This window comes from Salmo salar, chromosome ssa13, assembly GCF_905237065.1.
Source record: "Salmo salar chromosome ssa13, Ssal_v3.1, whole genome shotgun sequence".
Classification (NCBI taxonomy): domain Eukaryota; kingdom Metazoa; phylum Chordata; class Actinopteri; order Salmoniformes; family Salmonidae; genus Salmo; species Salmo salar.
Window position 1 is genome coordinate 7,715,963 of NC_059454.1, and position 17,512 is coordinate 7,733,474.

At 44.6% G+C, this 17,512-nt stretch overlaps 1 protein-coding gene across 2 annotated transcripts in view; it reads left to right on the plus strand.

Annotated features, from left to right (window-relative positions):
* The window catches only part of lama5 (laminin, alpha 5), a 240,070-nt gene that overhangs the window by 166,688 nt on the left and 55,870 nt on the right, over positions 1 to 17,512 (plus strand). For both annotated transcript variants that reach the window (XM_045692859.1, XM_045692860.1), the window contains exons 37-45: positions 268 to 408; positions 4,358 to 4,519; positions 5,628 to 5,735; positions 5,989 to 6,072; positions 7,779 to 8,009; positions 12,698 to 12,811; positions 16,458 to 16,588; positions 16,738 to 16,818; positions 17,065 to 17,279. In XM_045692859.1, the coding sequence (XP_045548815.1) occupies positions 268 to 408; positions 4,358 to 4,519; positions 5,628 to 5,735; positions 5,989 to 6,072; positions 7,779 to 8,009; positions 12,698 to 12,811; positions 16,458 to 16,588; positions 16,738 to 16,818; positions 17,065 to 17,279 (1,267 nt within the window). The remainder of the gene's footprint in view (positions 1 to 267; positions 409 to 4,357; positions 4,520 to 5,627; positions 5,736 to 5,988; positions 6,073 to 7,778; positions 8,010 to 12,697; positions 12,812 to 16,457; positions 16,589 to 16,737; positions 16,819 to 17,064; positions 17,280 to 17,512) is intronic.

The window sequence follows — 17,512 nt, forward strand, 5'->3', positions numbered from 1 at the left end:
CATGTCAAAATGTGTAGAATTGGGATAAATTAGCTTTAAAACGGCAACATTTTCGTTTAGGGGTTTACACGCATTGCAAGGTATTTGTTTTTTACTATGATATCCATCCGAACCTTTGCTACCTAGAAAATGTGTGTGACCAAACCTTCTCAAATAGTAGTGGGGTATCCCTGCACTAGACGGACAACCAGTAGTCACTTTCAACCTCTCAAGAGCATCATTGGCAACAAGATGTCTTCCATCTTCCCTTTTTTTTCCCCTCGACAGGAGAATGTCCAGGGTGGTCGTTGTGACCAATGCAGAGTGGGAACCTTCCACCTTGACCCCACCAATCCTAAAGGCTGCACTTCCTGTTTCTGTTTCGGAGCCACCAACCGCTGTCGCAGCTCAGAGAAACGACGGACTGAGGTAGAAGACAATACAGAGGACAGGGATTGGGTTTATATATTTCTGTGTTTGCTAAACAGTTCCATATTTTGTCCACAGGTTCCCAGATTATACTACAACAGACATAAAACTTAGATATACTTTTTTTTTGTGCTGCAAAACACAAATGAAGCATATTTTGACTCAATGCTGAGTGGTATAAGTAAAGTGTGCTAATACGTATTAACAGTGATGTATAGTGATAAACAGGTAACTGCCAAAATAATGGAAACACTTGAGTAAATGAGGGATACGAAGTACTGTATATTGAAAGCGGGTGGAGATTATTTAACTGACAGGCAAACAGACAGGCGGCTATATCCAGTATCCATATCCTGGTCTGTAACATTAACTTTAATGTTAGTCCAACTTTAATGTAATTTTGAAGTATTTCACCGCTCGTCAGTGCAAGATAGTTCTGGTACCATTAATTGACTAAATAGCAGTCTGGCTATTTAGCAGTCTTATGGCTTGGTGATAGAAGCCTGTTGGTCCGAGAACCGATGCTCTGGTACAGTTTGCCAGACGGTAGCAGAGTTAACAATCTATGTCTTGGGGGGCTGGAGTATTTGGCAATTCTTTGGGCCTTCCTCTGACACCGCCTGATGTAGAGGTCCTGGATGGCAGGGAGCTTGGCCCCAGTGATGTACTGGGCTGTCCGCACCACCCTCTGTAGCGCTTTGTGGTCAAGGGCGGTGCATTTGCCATACAAGGCGTTGATGCAGCAAGTCAAGATGCTCTCGATGGTGCAACTGTAGAACTTTTTGAGGATCCGAGGGCCCATGCCAAATCTTTTCAGCATCCTGAGGGGGTAAAGGAGCTGCCATGTGCTCTTCACGACTGTGCGGGTGTGTGTGGACCATGTTAGGTCCTTAGTGATGTTGACGCCAAGAAACTTGACGCCAAGAAACTTGACGCCAAGAAACTGTACCTGATCCACAACAGCCCTGTTGATATGGATGGGAGCGTGCTCTCCCCTCTTTCTCCTATAGTCCACGATCAGCTCCTTAGTATTACGGACGTTGAGGGAGAGGTTGTTGTCCTGTCACCACACTGCTAAGTTCCTGACCTCCTCCCTATAGGCTGATTCAACCGTCGTGTCGTCAGCAAACTTGATGACAGGTGTTTGTGTCGTGTGTGGTCACACAGTCGTGGGTGAATAGGGAGTGGATTGAACACAAACCTTGAAAATGTCTGTGAAGACATTAAACTCCTCAATTCAACGGATGAATCCTGGAACATGTCCCAGTCTGTACTAACAAAACAGTCTTGTAGCCTCGTGTCTGCTTCATCGGACCACTTACGTATTGAGCGCATCACTTGTACTTTCTGTTTGAGCTTTTGTTTGTAAACAGGAAGCAAGAGAATGGAGTCACGGTCAGATTTTCTGCAGGGAGGATGAGGCAGGGCCTTGTACGGGTTTCTGTGGGTTGAGTTTTAACTGTTCGTACCAGACCTAATTCCTTTGTTCAATGGGCTACCAAAACGCCCCTAGTGGCGCAGAAGAGGTCTTGGTAGAAGTGAGGTAGGACGGTTTTAACTCTCCCCGAGTTAAAGTCTCCGCCCACCAGAAATGCTGCCTCTGGGTAAATGGTTTCTTGTTTTTTTTACGGCCCCATACAGTTTGTTGAGTTCCAGAGCGATGTTGGATTGGGGCGGGATGTAAACAGCCGTGATAATTACGGATTAAGTACTCACGTGCGTAGCATCATCATCCAGCCACGTTTCAGTAAGACATATAAAATAGCATCTTTTCAAGTCTCTCTAATAGGAGACTCGAACAAAGCTCATCCATTTTATTCTCCAGTGACTAGGAAATTTGGCAATAGAACGGAGGGGAGCGCCATTCGGTTTTCTCTTCGCCTCAATTTCACCCGGAATCCATCTGGTCTCCCGCAACGTTTTGGTAGCCCATTGAACAAAGGAATTTGGTCTGGTACGAACAGTTTGGCGTTGAAGTCGTATTTGAAGTCGAAATGGAGGTTAGTAACTGTCGATCTGATGTCCAGAAGTGGGCATATGTGATAATAGTAGGAACTTTCTCTAAAAAACAAGTTAAGATTAACACAACAGTTGCAACTCAACAGTCATCTACAGTGCATTCGGAAAGTATTCAGACCTCTTGACTTTTCCCACATTCTTTTACGTTACAGCCTTATTCTAAAATTGTCTAAATTGTTTTTTTCCCTCATCAATTTACACACAATACTCTATAATGACAAAGCAAAAACACGTTTTTTTACATTTTTGCAAATGTAAAAAAAAAAAGTATTCAGACCCTTTACTCAGTACTTTGTTGAACCACCAGCGACTACAGCCTCGAGTCTTCTTGGGTATGACGCTATAAACTTGGCACACCTGTATTTAGGGAGTTTCTCCCATTCTTCTCTGCAGATCTTCTCAAGCTCTGTCATTTTGGATGGGGAGCTTTGCTGCACAGCTATTTTCAGGTCTCTCCAGAGATGTTAGATTGGGTTCAAGTACGGGCTCTGGCTGGGCCACTCAGAGACATTCAAAGACTTGTCCCGAAGCCACTCCTGCGTTGTCTTGGCTGTGTGTTTAGGGTCATTGTGCTATTCAAAGGTGAACCTTCATTCCAGTCTAAGGTCCTGAGCGCTCTGGAGCAGGTTTTCTTTGAAGGATCTCTCTGTCGATCCTGACTAGTCTCCCAGTCCCTGCCACTAAAAAACATCCCCACAGCATGATGCTGCCACCACCATGCTTCACGGTAGGAATGGTCCCAGGTTTCCTCCAGACATGACGCTTGGTATTCAGGCCAAAGAGAATCTTGTTTCTCATGGTCTGAGAGTCTTTAGGTGCCTTTTGGCAAACACCAAGCGAGCTGTCGTGCCTTTTACTGAGGAGTGACTTCCGTCTCGCCACTCTACCATAAAGGCCTGAATGGTGGAGTGCTGCAGAGATGGTTGTCCTTCTGGAATGTTCTCCCATCTCCACAGAGGAACTCTAGAGCTCTGTCAGAGTGACCATTAGGTTCTTGGTCACTTCCCTGACCAAGGACCTTCTCCCCCGATTGCTCAGATTGGCCGTGCTGCCAGCTCTAGGAAGAGTCTTGGTGGTTCCAAACTTCTTCCATTTAAGAATGATGAAGGCCACTGTGTTCTTGGGGACCTTCAATGCTTCCCCAGATCTGTGCCTCGTCAAAATCCTGTCTTGGAGCTCTACGAAAAATTCCATCGACCTCATTGCTTGGTTTTTGCTCTGACATGCACTGTCAACTGTGGGACCTTATATAGACAGGTGTGTGCCTTTCCAAATCATGTCCAATCAATTGAATTTACCAAAGGTGGACTCTAAACAAGTTGTAGAAACAACTCAAGGATGATCAATGGAAACAGGATGCACTTGAGCTCAATTTTGAGTCTCATAGGAAAGGGTCTGAATACTTATGTAAATAAGGTATGAAAAAAAATGTAAAAATTTTTGGGGGGCAAAAATGTCTAAAAACCTGATTTTGCTTTGTCATTATGAGGTATTGTGTGTAGATTGCTGAGGATTTTAGCAATTTTTTAAATCAAATTTAGAATAAGGCTGTAACGTAACAAAATGTGGAAAAAGTCAAGGGGTTTGAATACTTTCCGAAGGCACTGTATTCGCTGCCCAAATTGCGGGCAGCGCATTTAAAACAATCTATCTTATAGAAACTAATAATGATCCGTGTCCAAATCAGGCATTTTTGGTGTAGTAACTTATTTATTTTTTTTATAATTTTTCTTCTGTATAGACAGGAGTAGGCTACTTATTCTATATATCATTGAATTCAATGTATTTTATAGGGAGCAGACGGACAGGAAGTGTTATGTTTTGTTATAGGTGATGGGCCGGGTGCTGTTAGGAGCAGACAGACAGGAAGTTCCTGTGACGCTGTATAAATATTATGTTGATATACCCTGTGCATTGTAATAACCTCCAGGTGATGGATATGATGGACTGGGTGTTGCTGGGAGCAGACAGACAGGAAGTTCCTGTGACAGTATATCCTGATCAGGACTTGGTGGAAGCGGACCTTAGTGATGTACCTGATGTCTACCAAGACCTCCTCTGGCACGCTCCTAGAACGTACCTGGGAGACAAAGTACGGACAAGATACCACACCATACAATACACTTTATTGTCCCCAAAGTCTTAGACACACAATCCTTATGTATTTTTATTTTTATTTAACCTTTATTTAACTAGGCAAGTCAGTTAAGAACAAATTCTTATTTACAAAGACAGCCTACCCCCGGCCAAACCAGGACGACACTGGGCCAATTGTGCGCCACCTTACGGGACACCCAATCACAGCCGGTTGTGATACAGCCTGGATTCGAACCTGGGTGTCTGTAGGTGACGCCTCAAGCACTGAGACGCAGTGCCTTAGTCCACTGCGCCAATCGGGAGTCTGTAAATAGTAATAGAAAATATATTTTACGCATAGTAACATACATTGCAATGATTCCAGGGTCACAAAGACTCGCAGTGGGTCCAAGAGTTAAAATGGAGGAACACCTGTAGTCGACAAGACAAAGACGAGGGAGGAAGAGGCTTAAACACAACAATAGCTTGGCCCTTGTGCAGGCGGGAGCTGGCGGGGCCTGTGGGTGGGTGGAATGAATGCTTCACTAGGTGTCATTTAGCCAGAGGGCCCTCATAGAGGTACTGTGTTCACCATGCCAAGGAGAGGGAGAGGGTTGGTGGGGCAAGAGAAGTCTACATCAGATTACACTAGTGCTACGGGCTACATATAGTACACACACACACACACACACACACACACACACACACAATAAAGAGATGTGTAGACAGCCAGCGGTTATAGAGATAATGATGGTTGTTTTGTCTAGAATATAACACCTTTAATGTGAGATTTTTATCTCTCTCTTTGAACATACTTAGTTATCTTCCTCTAGGATTTATTGTCTGACCACAAGTCTGTTTCTGTCTGTCTGTCTGTCTGTCTGTCTGTCTGTCTGTCTGTCTGTCTGTCTGTCTGTCTGTCTGTCTGTCTGTCTGTCTGTCTGTCTGTCTGTCTGTCTGTCTGTCTGTCTGTCTGTCTGTCTGTCTGTCTGTCTGCTTCATTCTCTCTCTCTCATCCCCCTCTCTCCCTCCCTCTCTCTCCTCTCTCTCTCTCTCTCTCTCCACCCCTCTCTCTCTCTCCATCCCTCCCTCCCTCTCCCCCCTCTCTCTTCATCTCTGTCTAGGTATCGTCTTATGGAGGCTATCTGCGGTATCGTCTCCACACTCAGACTATGAGAGGAGATGTTCTTTCTCTACCCACTGAGGCCTCTCGACCTGACATCATTCTCAAGGTAAACAACCCACCGCAGTGTACCATGGCTTTACATCTAAACACATTGCCCAGATGTACTTTCTACATTTAACCCTGGTGCTTAGTATCCTTTGATGTCTATGGAAGAAATGATGTGTTTGCCTTACTTGACATAAACTAGCTATTAGTAAAGAGTAAAAAGGTTATGTCTGTGTCAAGAAGCCAGAAGAGCAGGGAACTGAAGGTTGGCTAGTGTATCTGTGCTGTTAAAAGATATGTCTGTGTGTCTACAGGGTAACCAGATGACCCTGGTGTTCATTGAGAGAGAATATTCTTCACCTGAAGAACCACACCTGGGGATAGTCCACATGCTGGAGGTAGGACACTGACCTGACCTCCTGGAGGTAGTCCACATGGTGGAGGTAGGACACTGACATGGCCTCCTGGAAATAGTCCACACGCTGGAGGTAGGACACTGACCTCCTGGAGATAGTCCACATGCTGGAGGTAGGACACTGACCTGACCTCCTGGAGATAGTCCACATGCTGGAGGTAGGACACTGACCTGACCTCCTGGAGATAGTCCACATGATGGAGGTAGGAGACTGACCTCCTGGAGATAGTCCACATGATGGAGGTAGGACACAGACCTGACCTCCTGGAGATAGTCCACATGGTGGAGGTAGGACACTGACCTGACCTCCTGGGGATAGTCCACATGGTGGAGGTAGGACACTGACCTGACCTCCTGGGGATAGTCCACATGGTGGAGGTAGGACACTGACCTGACCTCCTGGGGATAGTCCACATGGTGGAGGTAGAACACTGACATGGCCTCCTGGGGATAGTCCACATGGTGGAGGTAGGACACTGACCTCCTGGAGATCCACATGGTGGAGGTAGGACACTGACCTGACCACCTGAAGATAGTCCACATGCTGGAGGTAGGACACTGACCTCCTGGAAATAGTCCACATGCTGGAGGTAGGACACTGGCCTCCTGGGGATAGTCCACACACTGGAGGTAGGACACTGACCTCCTGGAGATAGTCCACATGCTGGAGGTAGGACACTGACCACCTGGGGATAGTCCACATGGTGGAGGTAGGACACTGACCTCCTGGAGATAGTCCACATGCTGGAGGTAGGACACTGGCCTCCTGGGGATAGTCCACATGGTGGAGGTTGGACACTAACCTCCTGGGGATAGTCCACATGCTGGAGATAGGACACTGACCACCTGGAGATAGTCCACATGGTGGAGGTAGGACACTGGCCTCCTGGAGATAGTCCACATGGTGGAGGTAAGACACTGACCTGGACTCCTGGGGATAGTCCACACGCTGGAGGTAGGACACTGGCCTCCTGGGGATAGTCCACATGGTGGAGGTAGGACACTGACCTCCTGGAGATAGTCCACATGCTGGAGGTAGGACACTGACCTGACCTCCTGGGGATAGTCCACATGGTGGAGGTAGGACACTGACCTCCTGGAGATAGTCCACATGTTGGAGGTAGGACACTGACCTGACCTCGTGGGGATAATCCACATGATGGAGGTAGGACACTGACCTCCTGGGGATAGTCCACATGGTGGAGGTAGGACACTGACCTACATTATGACACCATCGTGACATCACAATACCCATGCCTGCTCTCCAACCTGTCTCTCTCTCTCTCACCCCCGTCTCTCTCTCTCACCCCCGTCTCTCTCTCTCTCTCACCCCCGTCTCTCTCTCTCTCTCTCTCTCTCTCACCCCCGTCTCTCTCTCTCTCACCCCCGTCTCTCTCTCTCTCACTCTCTCTCTCTCCGTCTCTCTCTCACCCCGTCTCTCTCTCTCTCTCCCCGTCTCTCTCTCTCTCTCTCACCCCGTCTCTCTCTCTCTCACCCCGTCTCTCTCTCTCTCTCACCCCCGTCTCTCTCTCTCTCACCCCCGTCTCTCTCTCTCTCTCACCCCCGTCTCTCTCTCACCCCCGTCTCTCTCTCACCCCCGTCTCTCTCTCACCCCGTCTCTCTCTCACCCCCGTCTCTCTCTCACCCCCGTCTCTCTCTCTCTATCTCTCTCTCTCTCTCTACCCCCAGGGAAGTTTCCGCCACGCCCAGACGGGTAACGTGGTGTCTAGAGAGGAACTGATGATGGTTCTGGTGGGTTTAGAGTCTCTCCAGATCAGAGCTCTCCACTCCCAGTCTGCCCACACTGTGTCGCTACGCGGGGTCGTGCTGGAGGGAGCACAGACCCTGCCCACGGGGCAACATGCCAACAACGTAGAGCTCTGCCTCTGTCCTGCGAACTACCAGGGAGACTCCTGTCAGGTTGGTGTTATTACTGAGGAAAGGGGGATACCTAGTCAGTTATACAACAGAAAGGGGGATACCTAGTCAGTTATACAACAGAAAGGGAAAGGGGGGATACCTAGTCAGTTATACAACAAAAAGGGGGGATACCTAGTCAGTTATACAACAGAAAGGGGGGATACCTAGTCAGTTGTACAACAGAAAGGGGGATACCTAGTCAGTTGTACAACACAAAGGGGGGATACCTAGTCAGTTGTACAACAGAAAGGGAAAGGGGGATACCTAGTCAGTTATACAACAGAAAGGGGGGATACCTAGTCAGTTGTACAACAGAAAGGGGGGATACCTAGTCAGTTGTACAACAGAAAGGGGGATACCTAGTCAGTTATACAACAGAAAGGGAAAGGGGGGATACCTAGTCAGTTGTACAACAGAAAGGGGGGATACCTAGTCAGTTGTACAACAGAAAGGGAAAGGGGGGATACCTAGTCAGTTATACAACAGAAAGGGAAAGGGGGGATACCTAGTCAGTTGTACAACAGAAAGGGGGGATACATAGACAGTTGAACAACAGAAAGGGGGGATACCTAGTCAGTTGTACAACAGAAAGGGGGGATACCTAGTCAGTTGTACAACAGAAAGGGGGGATACCTAGTCAGTTGTACAAAGCAAAGGGGGTATACCTAGTCAGTTGTACAACAGTAAGGGGGATACCTAGTCAGTTGTAGAACAGAAAGGGAAAGGGGGGATACCTAGTCAGTTGTACAACAGAAAGGGAAAGGGGGGATACCTAGTCAGTTGTACAACAGAAAGGGGGGATACCTAGTCAGTTGTACAACAGAAATGGGGGATACCTAGTCAGTTGTACAACAGAAAGGGGGATACCTAGTCAGTTGTTCAACAGAAAGGGAAAGGGGGGATACCTAGTCAGTTGTACAACAGAAAGGGGGGATACCTAGTCAGTTGTACAACAGAAAGGGGGGATACCTAGTCAGTTGTACAAAAGAAAGGGGGATACCTAGTCAGTTATACAACAGAAAGGGGGGATACCTAGTCAGTTATACAACAGAAAGGGGGGATACCTAGTCAGTTATACAACAGAAAGGGGGGATACCTAGTCAGTTATATAACAGAAAGGGGGGATACCTAGTCAGTTGTACAACAGAAAGGGGGATACCTAGTCAGTTGTACAACAGAAAGGGGGTGATACCTAGTCAGTTGTACAACAGAAAGGGGGGATACCTAGTCAGTTATACAACAGAAAGGGGGATACCTAGTCAGTTGTACAACAGAAAGGGGGGATACCTAGTCAGTTGTACAACAGAAAGGGGGGATACCTAGTCAGTTGTACAACAGAAAGGGGGATACCTAGTCAGTTATACAACAGAAAGGGAAAGGGGGGATACCTAGTCAGTTGTACAACAGAAAGGAGGATACCTAGTCAGTTGTACAACAGAAAGGGGGGATACCTAGTCAGTTATACAACAGAAAGGGAAAGGTGGGATACCTAGTCAGTTATACAACAGAAAGGGGGATACCTAGTCAGTTGTACAACAGAAAGGGGGGATACCTAGTCAATTATACAACAGAAAGGGGGGATACCTAGTCAGTTGTACAACATTAAGGGAAAGGGGGGATACCTAGTCAGTTGTACAACAGAAAGGGGGATACCTAGTCAGTTGTACAACAGAAAGGGAGGATACCTAGTCAGTTGTACAACAGAAAGGGGAAATACCTAGTAAGTTGTACAACAGAAAGGGGGATACCTAGTCAGTTGTACAACAGAAAGGGAGGATAACTAGTCAGTTGTACAACAGAAAGGGGGATACCTAGTCAGTTGTACAACAGAAAGGGAAAGGGGGGATACCTAGTCAGTTGTACAACAGAAAGGGGGATACCTAGTCAGTTGTACAACAGAAAGGGAGGATACCTAGTCAGTTGTACAACAGAAAGGGAGGATACCTAGTCAGTTGTACAACAGAAAGGGGGATACCTAGTCAGTTGTACAACAGAAAGTGGGGGATAGCTAGTCAGTTGAACAACAGAAAGGGAAAGGGGGGATACCTAGTCAGCTGTACAACAGAAAGGGAAAGGGGGGATACCTAGTCAGTTATACAACAGAAAGGGGGGATACCTAGTCAGTTGTACAACAGAAAGGGGGGATACCTAGTCAGTTTTACAACAGAAAGGGGGGATTCCTAGTCAGTTGTACAACAGAAAGGGGGATACCTAGTCAGTTATACAACAGAAAGGGGGATACCTAGTCAGTTGTACAACAGAAAGGGGGATACCTAGTCAGTTGTACAACAGAAAGGGGGATACCTAGTCAGTTGTAGAACAGAAAGAGGGGATACCTAGTCAGTTGTACAACAGAAAGGGAAAGGGGGGATACCTAGTCAGTTATACAACAGAAAGGGGGGATACCTAGTCAGTTGTACAACAGAAAGGGGGGATACCTAGTCAATTATACAACAGAAAGGGGGGATACCTAGTCAGTTGTACAACATTAAGGGAGGATACCTAGTCAGTTGTACAACAGAAAGGGGGATACCTAGTCAGTTGTACAACAGAAAGGGGGATACCTAGTCAGTTGTACAACAGAAAGGGAGGATACCTAGTCAGTTGTACAACAGAAAGTGGAAATACCTAGTCAGTTGTACAACAGAAAGGGGGGATACCTAGTCAGTTATACAACAGAAAGGGGGGATACCTAGTCAGTTGTACAACAGAAAGGGGGATACCTAGTCAGGTATACAACAGAAAGGGAGGATACCTAGTCAGTTGTACAACAGAAAGGGGGGATACCTAGTCAGTTGTACAACAGAAAGGGGGGATTCCTAGTCAGTTGTACAACAGAAAGGGGGATACCTAGTCAGTTATACAACAGAAAGGGGGATACCTAGTCAGTTATACAACAGAAAGGGGGGATACCTAGTCAGTTGTATAACAGAAAGGGGGATACCTAGTCAGTTGTACAACAGAAAGGGAAAGGGGGGATACCTAGTCAGTTATACAACAGAAAGGGGGGATACCTAGTCAGTTGTACAACAGAAAGGGGGGATTCCTTGTCAGTTGTACAACAGAAAGGGGGATACCTAGTCAGTTATACAACAGAAAGGGGGATACCTAGTCAGTTGTACAACAGAAAGGGGGATACCTAGTCAGTTATACAACAGAAAGGGGGGATACCTAGTCAGTTGTACAACAGAAAGGGGGGATACCTAGTCAGTTATACAACAGAAAGGGGGATACCTAGTCAGTTGTACAACAGAAAGGGGGGATACCTAGTCAGTTGTACAACAGAAAGGGGGGATACCTAGTCAGTTGTACAACAGAAAGGGAAAGGGGGGGATACCTAGTCAGTTATACAACAGAAAGGGAAAGGGGGATACCTAGTCAGTTGTTCAACAGAAAAGGAAAGGGGGGATACCTAGTCAGTTGTACAACAGAAAGGGGGGATACCTAGTCAGTTGTACAACAGAAAGGGGGGATACCTAGTCAGTTGTACAACAGAAAGGGGGGATACCTAGTCAGTTGTACAACAGAAAGGGGGGATACCTAGTCAGTTGTACAACAGAAAGGGGGGATACCAAGTCAGTTATATAACAGAAAGGGGGGATACCTAGTCAGTTATACAACAGAAACTGCCGATGTTACCAGCTTGCTGGCTCAGAATTCGAACCAAAGCTCTTAACCTCTACCTGCCTACAATGTGTGGATCTATTTATGTAGATACAGTCATCCTATATAATTAGGTGTGAATAAGCAGGAAGTATATGTCCATAAATAAGTTCATACAGATAGGAATCAAGTCTGAATCTCTCTCTCTCTCTCTCTCTCTCTCTCTCTCTCTCTCCTCCTATTCCTCTCTCTCCATCATCCTCATCTTCTCTCTCTCTCTCCTCTTCCTCTCTCTCCATCATCCTCATCTTCTCTCTCTCCTCCTCTCTCTCTCTCTCTCTCGCTCCTCTTCTCTCTCTCTCTCTTCCTCTCTCGCTCCTCCTCCTCTTCTCTCTCTTCCACTTCTCGCTCCTCTTCTCTCTCTCTCTCTCTCGCTCCTCCTCCTCCTCTCTCTCCTCCTCCTCTCTCTCCCACTCTCCTCCTCTTCCTCCTCTCTCTATCCTCTTCTCTCTCTCTCCTTCTCTCTCTCACCTCCTCTTTCTCTCTCTCTCTCCTCATCTTCCTCTCTCTCCATCATCCTCATCTTCTCTCTCTCTCTCTCTCCTCCTCTCTCTCTCTCCTCCTCTTCCTCTCTCTCTATCCTCCTCTTCCTCTCTCCATCATCCTCATCTTCTCTCTCTCCTCCTCTCTCTCTCTCCTCTTCCTCTCTCTCCATCATCCTCATCTTCTCTCTCTCTCCTCTTCCTCTCTCCATCATCCTCATCTTCTCTCTCTCCTCCTCCTCCTCTCTCTCTCTCGCTCCTCTTCTCTCTCTCTCTCTCTCTCTCTCTCTCTCTCTCTCTCTCTCTCTCTCTCTCTCTCTCTCTCTCTCTCTCTCTCTCTCTCCCCTCCTCTCTCTCTCACTCTCCTCCTCTCTCTCCTCCTCCTTCTCTCTCTCTCGCTCTTCTCCTCTTCTCTCTCTCTCTCTCTCCTCCTCCTCTCTCTCCTCCTCTCTCTCCCTCTCTCCTCCTCCTCCTCCTCTCTCTCTCTCTCTCTCTCTCTCCCTCTCCTCCTCCTCCTCTCTCCTCCTTTTTCCTCCTCTCCAGCAATGTGCTCCAGGGTACTACAGAGACACTAAGGGTCTGTTCCTGGGGAAGTGTGTTCCCTGCAACTGTAATGGCCACTCTGACCAGTGTCTGGACGGGTCTGGAGTCTGTGAGGTGAGTGCTGCAAACACACACACACACACACACACACACACACACACACACACACACACACACACACACACACACACACACACACACACACACACACACACACACGTAAATGATAGGTTGTTCCTGGGTGGATCAGGAAGCTGTATCAAATTGGAAGATGCACACTCTCCTCTCTTTGCAAGGAATTTTTATATGACATCAATGTTTTGTCTTTCCAGCTGAATTATAGTCAGCACTATAACACAATAGCCTCACCTCAAAGGGTGGGTGTCTTTTTGAATTTATACTTCCTCGATGAAATAACGCTGATGGTAGAGTTTACAGCATCATTAACATCAGTGGGACCAAGTAGAGTAAATGTTTTGACTACTGCTACATTTAACTACTGCTAAATGCTACTACATTTAACTACTACTAAATACAAGTACATTTAACTACTGCTAAATACAACTACATGTAATTACTGCTAAATACAACAACATTTAACTACTGCTAAATACAACTACATTTAACTACTGCTAAATACAACTACATGTAATTACTGCTAAATACAACTACATGTAACTACTACTAAATACAACTACATTTAACTACTGCTAAATACAACTACATGTAATTACTGCTAAATACAACAACATTTAACTACTACTAAATACAACTACATGTAACTACTGCTAAATACAACGACATTTAACTACTACTAAATACAACTACATGTAACTACTGCTAAATAAAATGACATTTAACTACTACTAAATACAACTACATGTAATTACTGCTAAATACAACGACATTTAACTACTACTAAATACAACTACATTTAACTACTGCTAAATACAACTACATGTAATTACTGCTAAATACAACGACATTTAACTACTACTAAATACAACTACATGTAACTACTGCTAAATACAACGACATTTAACTACTACTAAATACAACTACATGTAACTACTGCTAAATAAAATGACATTTAACTACTACTAAATACAACTACATGTAATTACTGCTAAATACAACGACGTTTAACTACTACTAAATACAACTACATTTAACTACTGCTAAATACAACTACATGTAATTACTGCTAAATACAACAACATGTAACTACTACTAAATACAACTACATTTAACTACTGCTAAATACAACTACATGTAATTACTGCTAAATACAACGACATTTAACTACTACTAAATACAACTACATGCAACTACTGCTAAATAAAATGACATTTAACTACTACTAAATACAACTACATGTAACTACTGCTAAATAAAATGACATTTAACTACTGCTAAATACAACTACATGTAATTACTGCTAAATACAACTACATTTAACTACTACTAAATACAACTACATGTAATTACTGCTAAATACAACGTGATTTAACTACTACTAAATACAACTACATTTAACTACTACTAAATACAACTACATGTAATTACTGCTAAATACAACGTGATTTAACTACTACTAAATACAACTACATTTAACTACTACTAAATACAACTACATGTAATTACTGCTAAATACAACGTGATTTAACTACTGCTTGAAACATCAAAAATGTATTGAACCCTTATTTTACCAGGTAAGTTGACTGAGAACACATTCTCATTTGCAGCAACAACCTGGGGAATAGTTACAGGGGAGAGGAGTGAATGAGCCAATTGGAAACTGGGGATTATTAGGTGACCATGATGGTTTGAGGGCCAGATTGGGAATTTAGCCAGGAGACCAGGGTTAACACCCCTACTCTTATGATAAGAACCATGGGATCTTTAGTGACCACAGAGAGTCAGGACAACCCTTTAACATGCCATCTGAAAGACTGCACCCAATTTTATCACTCAAGTAATCATTGATGTATTTATTACCCCCCCCCCCCCCAAAAAAAAAAGCTTAGCATTTTAAGGCCAGGCACCACAGGCTGAAAAGGACATTTTTGCATCTACCTGTCAATTTTGAGATTTGTTGGTATTTGGTTCGTTCATATTTTCAAAAAGTAAACATAAACATATCAAAAACTTGATAAATGTACAGCATCAACATTTTAACCACTTTAAAATGGACACATTAATCGTTTTAAAGCTCACTGCATTAAATTACACATCATTTTAAAGCTCATTTCATAGAGCATGTTACACATTGGACATTACCTGAGTGGACAAAACATTAGGAACACCTTCCTAACATTGCGTTGTACCCCGTTTTGCCCTCAGAACAGCCTCAATTCGTTGAGGCATGGACTCTACAAGGTGTTGAGAGCGTTCCACAGGGATGCTGGCCCATGTTTGACTCCAATGCTTCCCACAGTTGTGTCAAGTTGACTGGATGTCCTTTGGGTGGTGGACCATTCTTGATACATACGGGGAACTGTTGAGTGTGAAAAACCTCAGCAGCATTGCAGTTCTTGACACAAACCGGTTCGCCTGGCACCTACTACCATAACCCCTTTCAAAGGCATTTCAAAACCCCTTCTTTAACCTGTCTCCTCCCCCTTCATCTACACTGATTGAAGTGGATTTAACAGGTGACATCAATAAAGGATCATAGCTTTTACCTGGATTCACCTGGTCAGTCTATGTAGTGTATATTTAGTAACTTACTTTGAAGAGATGGTGTTTGGTAGTCTAATTTATATGTACTTGTCTTCAACTGCCATTTCCTGAAAGTCAGACTCCTCCCACACGCCAACTCATTTTCCTGAGCTTCAGAAGCATCTGCATTCATCATAGTTGGTGTGTTTATCCTTAGATATATATATATAGATATAGATATATATATATAGATATATTCACCAGACTTGACCAGAGGCAATTTTTGATATATTGTACAAATATTATTCTAGATTACATTTTTTTTTTTATATAATAATAATAATTCACCCAAAAATGCATTTTACATAAATGTATTTTGTATTTTACAGATTATAAAAATGAAAAAAGGATTTGTCCACAATGTGCTCTGGACATGTCCGATCCTGGAGTGTCTTAACAAAATAAAACCAAAATATTTAGTCTGACTTCATCCAGTGTCCCGAAAAAAAAATGGATTTACCTCATTTGCATATCTTAATAAAATATTTCAGAGAAATTGTAATACAGAAAAAGGTATTATACTTGTGTCTACATTCAACTGCTAAACATCGATTTGTGATTTAATTAAGGAGGGGGGGGGAATGACCCTATGAGGGTGTGGTGCCCCGACCTTAATGTCTACGATTGTCACGTTCATCTGAAGGAGTAGACCAAGGCGCAGCGTACTTAGAGTTCCACATGTTTAATAAATATCAAACTCACCAAAACAATACCGATGAAAACAAAGCGTGACGTTCTGGGCTGCTCACAGGCAGCTACACAAACACAAGATCCCACAAAGTACAGGTGGGGGAAAAGGCTGCCTAAGTATGATTCCTAATCAGAGACAACGATAGACAGCTACCTCTGATTAGGAACCATACTCGGCCCAAAACAAAGAAATACAAAAACATAGAAAAAGGAATATAGAACGCCCACCCCAGTCACACCCTGGCCTAACCAAAATAGAGAACAAAACCCTCTCTATGGCCAGGTCGTGACAACGATTCTTTACCCTTTATCATCTTGTTGTTGTTGTTGTTGTTGTTGTTTCTCTTAGAACTGTCAACACAACAGGGCTGGAGACCACTGTGAAAAGTGTCTCGGTGGTTTCCTTGGTAACAACTCTCTGGATGGACAGGCCCAGTCCTGTGACACCTGTCCCTGTCCTCTACAAGTGGCCTCCAACAAGTTAGTAACCTCTCTCCTTTTTTCTCTCCTCATTCCTCATTTATCCCCTTCGTTTGCTCAACTTTCAAATATTGTAGAAACTGTACATTTGTTTTTTTGGTTTTCCTGACTACAACTTCCGACTTCAATGTAATCTCTCTCTTGTGTAGTTTTGCAGTGGGCTGTGTAGAGAAACCCAACAGGATGGTGTGTCTCTGTATGCCTGGCTATGCTGGGCCCAAGTGTGCAAGGTCAGTACTACATAGAATGTTGATAAATGCCATATATTATACAGTTATATTATTGTGACACGGCTGTGATATGTGACGTGTTGCCGTGAGTCCACAAATTAAACTGGAAGTGAAGAGAGCAGTTTTAGGAAGAAGAATGCTGTTTTTTCTTTTTTTAATTGACTGAAATCATTTTTAAACCGTTACAAATACTCTTGTACCCATTTCTGTCTCCTCCTCCTTTCTCCTGTCTCCTCCCTCTCCCAGGTGTGCTCCCGGTTTCTACGGCAACCCCATGGTGATTGGCAGCACGTGCCAGCCCTGCCATTGCCATGACAACACGGACCCCAACATGCTGTTCAGCGACTGTGACGGGCTGACGGGCGAGTGTCACAGCTGCATGCACAACACCGCTGGGGCGCACTGCGAAATCTGTGCCCCTGGTTTCCACGGTGACGCCATCACTGCCAAGAACTGCACCAGTAAGATCAAAAGGCCTGATCTTGACAACGCACACACAGACACACTCACCCACACACACACACACACTCTAGGCTAATCCCAGTTTACAACGCCTCTCCCCTCTGCACTAAATGTCTGTCTCTTTAATTCAGGAAGTCTCAAAGACTAGTTTTGTTTTCACAAGGTCCTATCCTCTTAACTTCTATTGTGGATCTGCTTCTCTGTGAGAAGTGTGTACTGTGTAGCTGTTTGC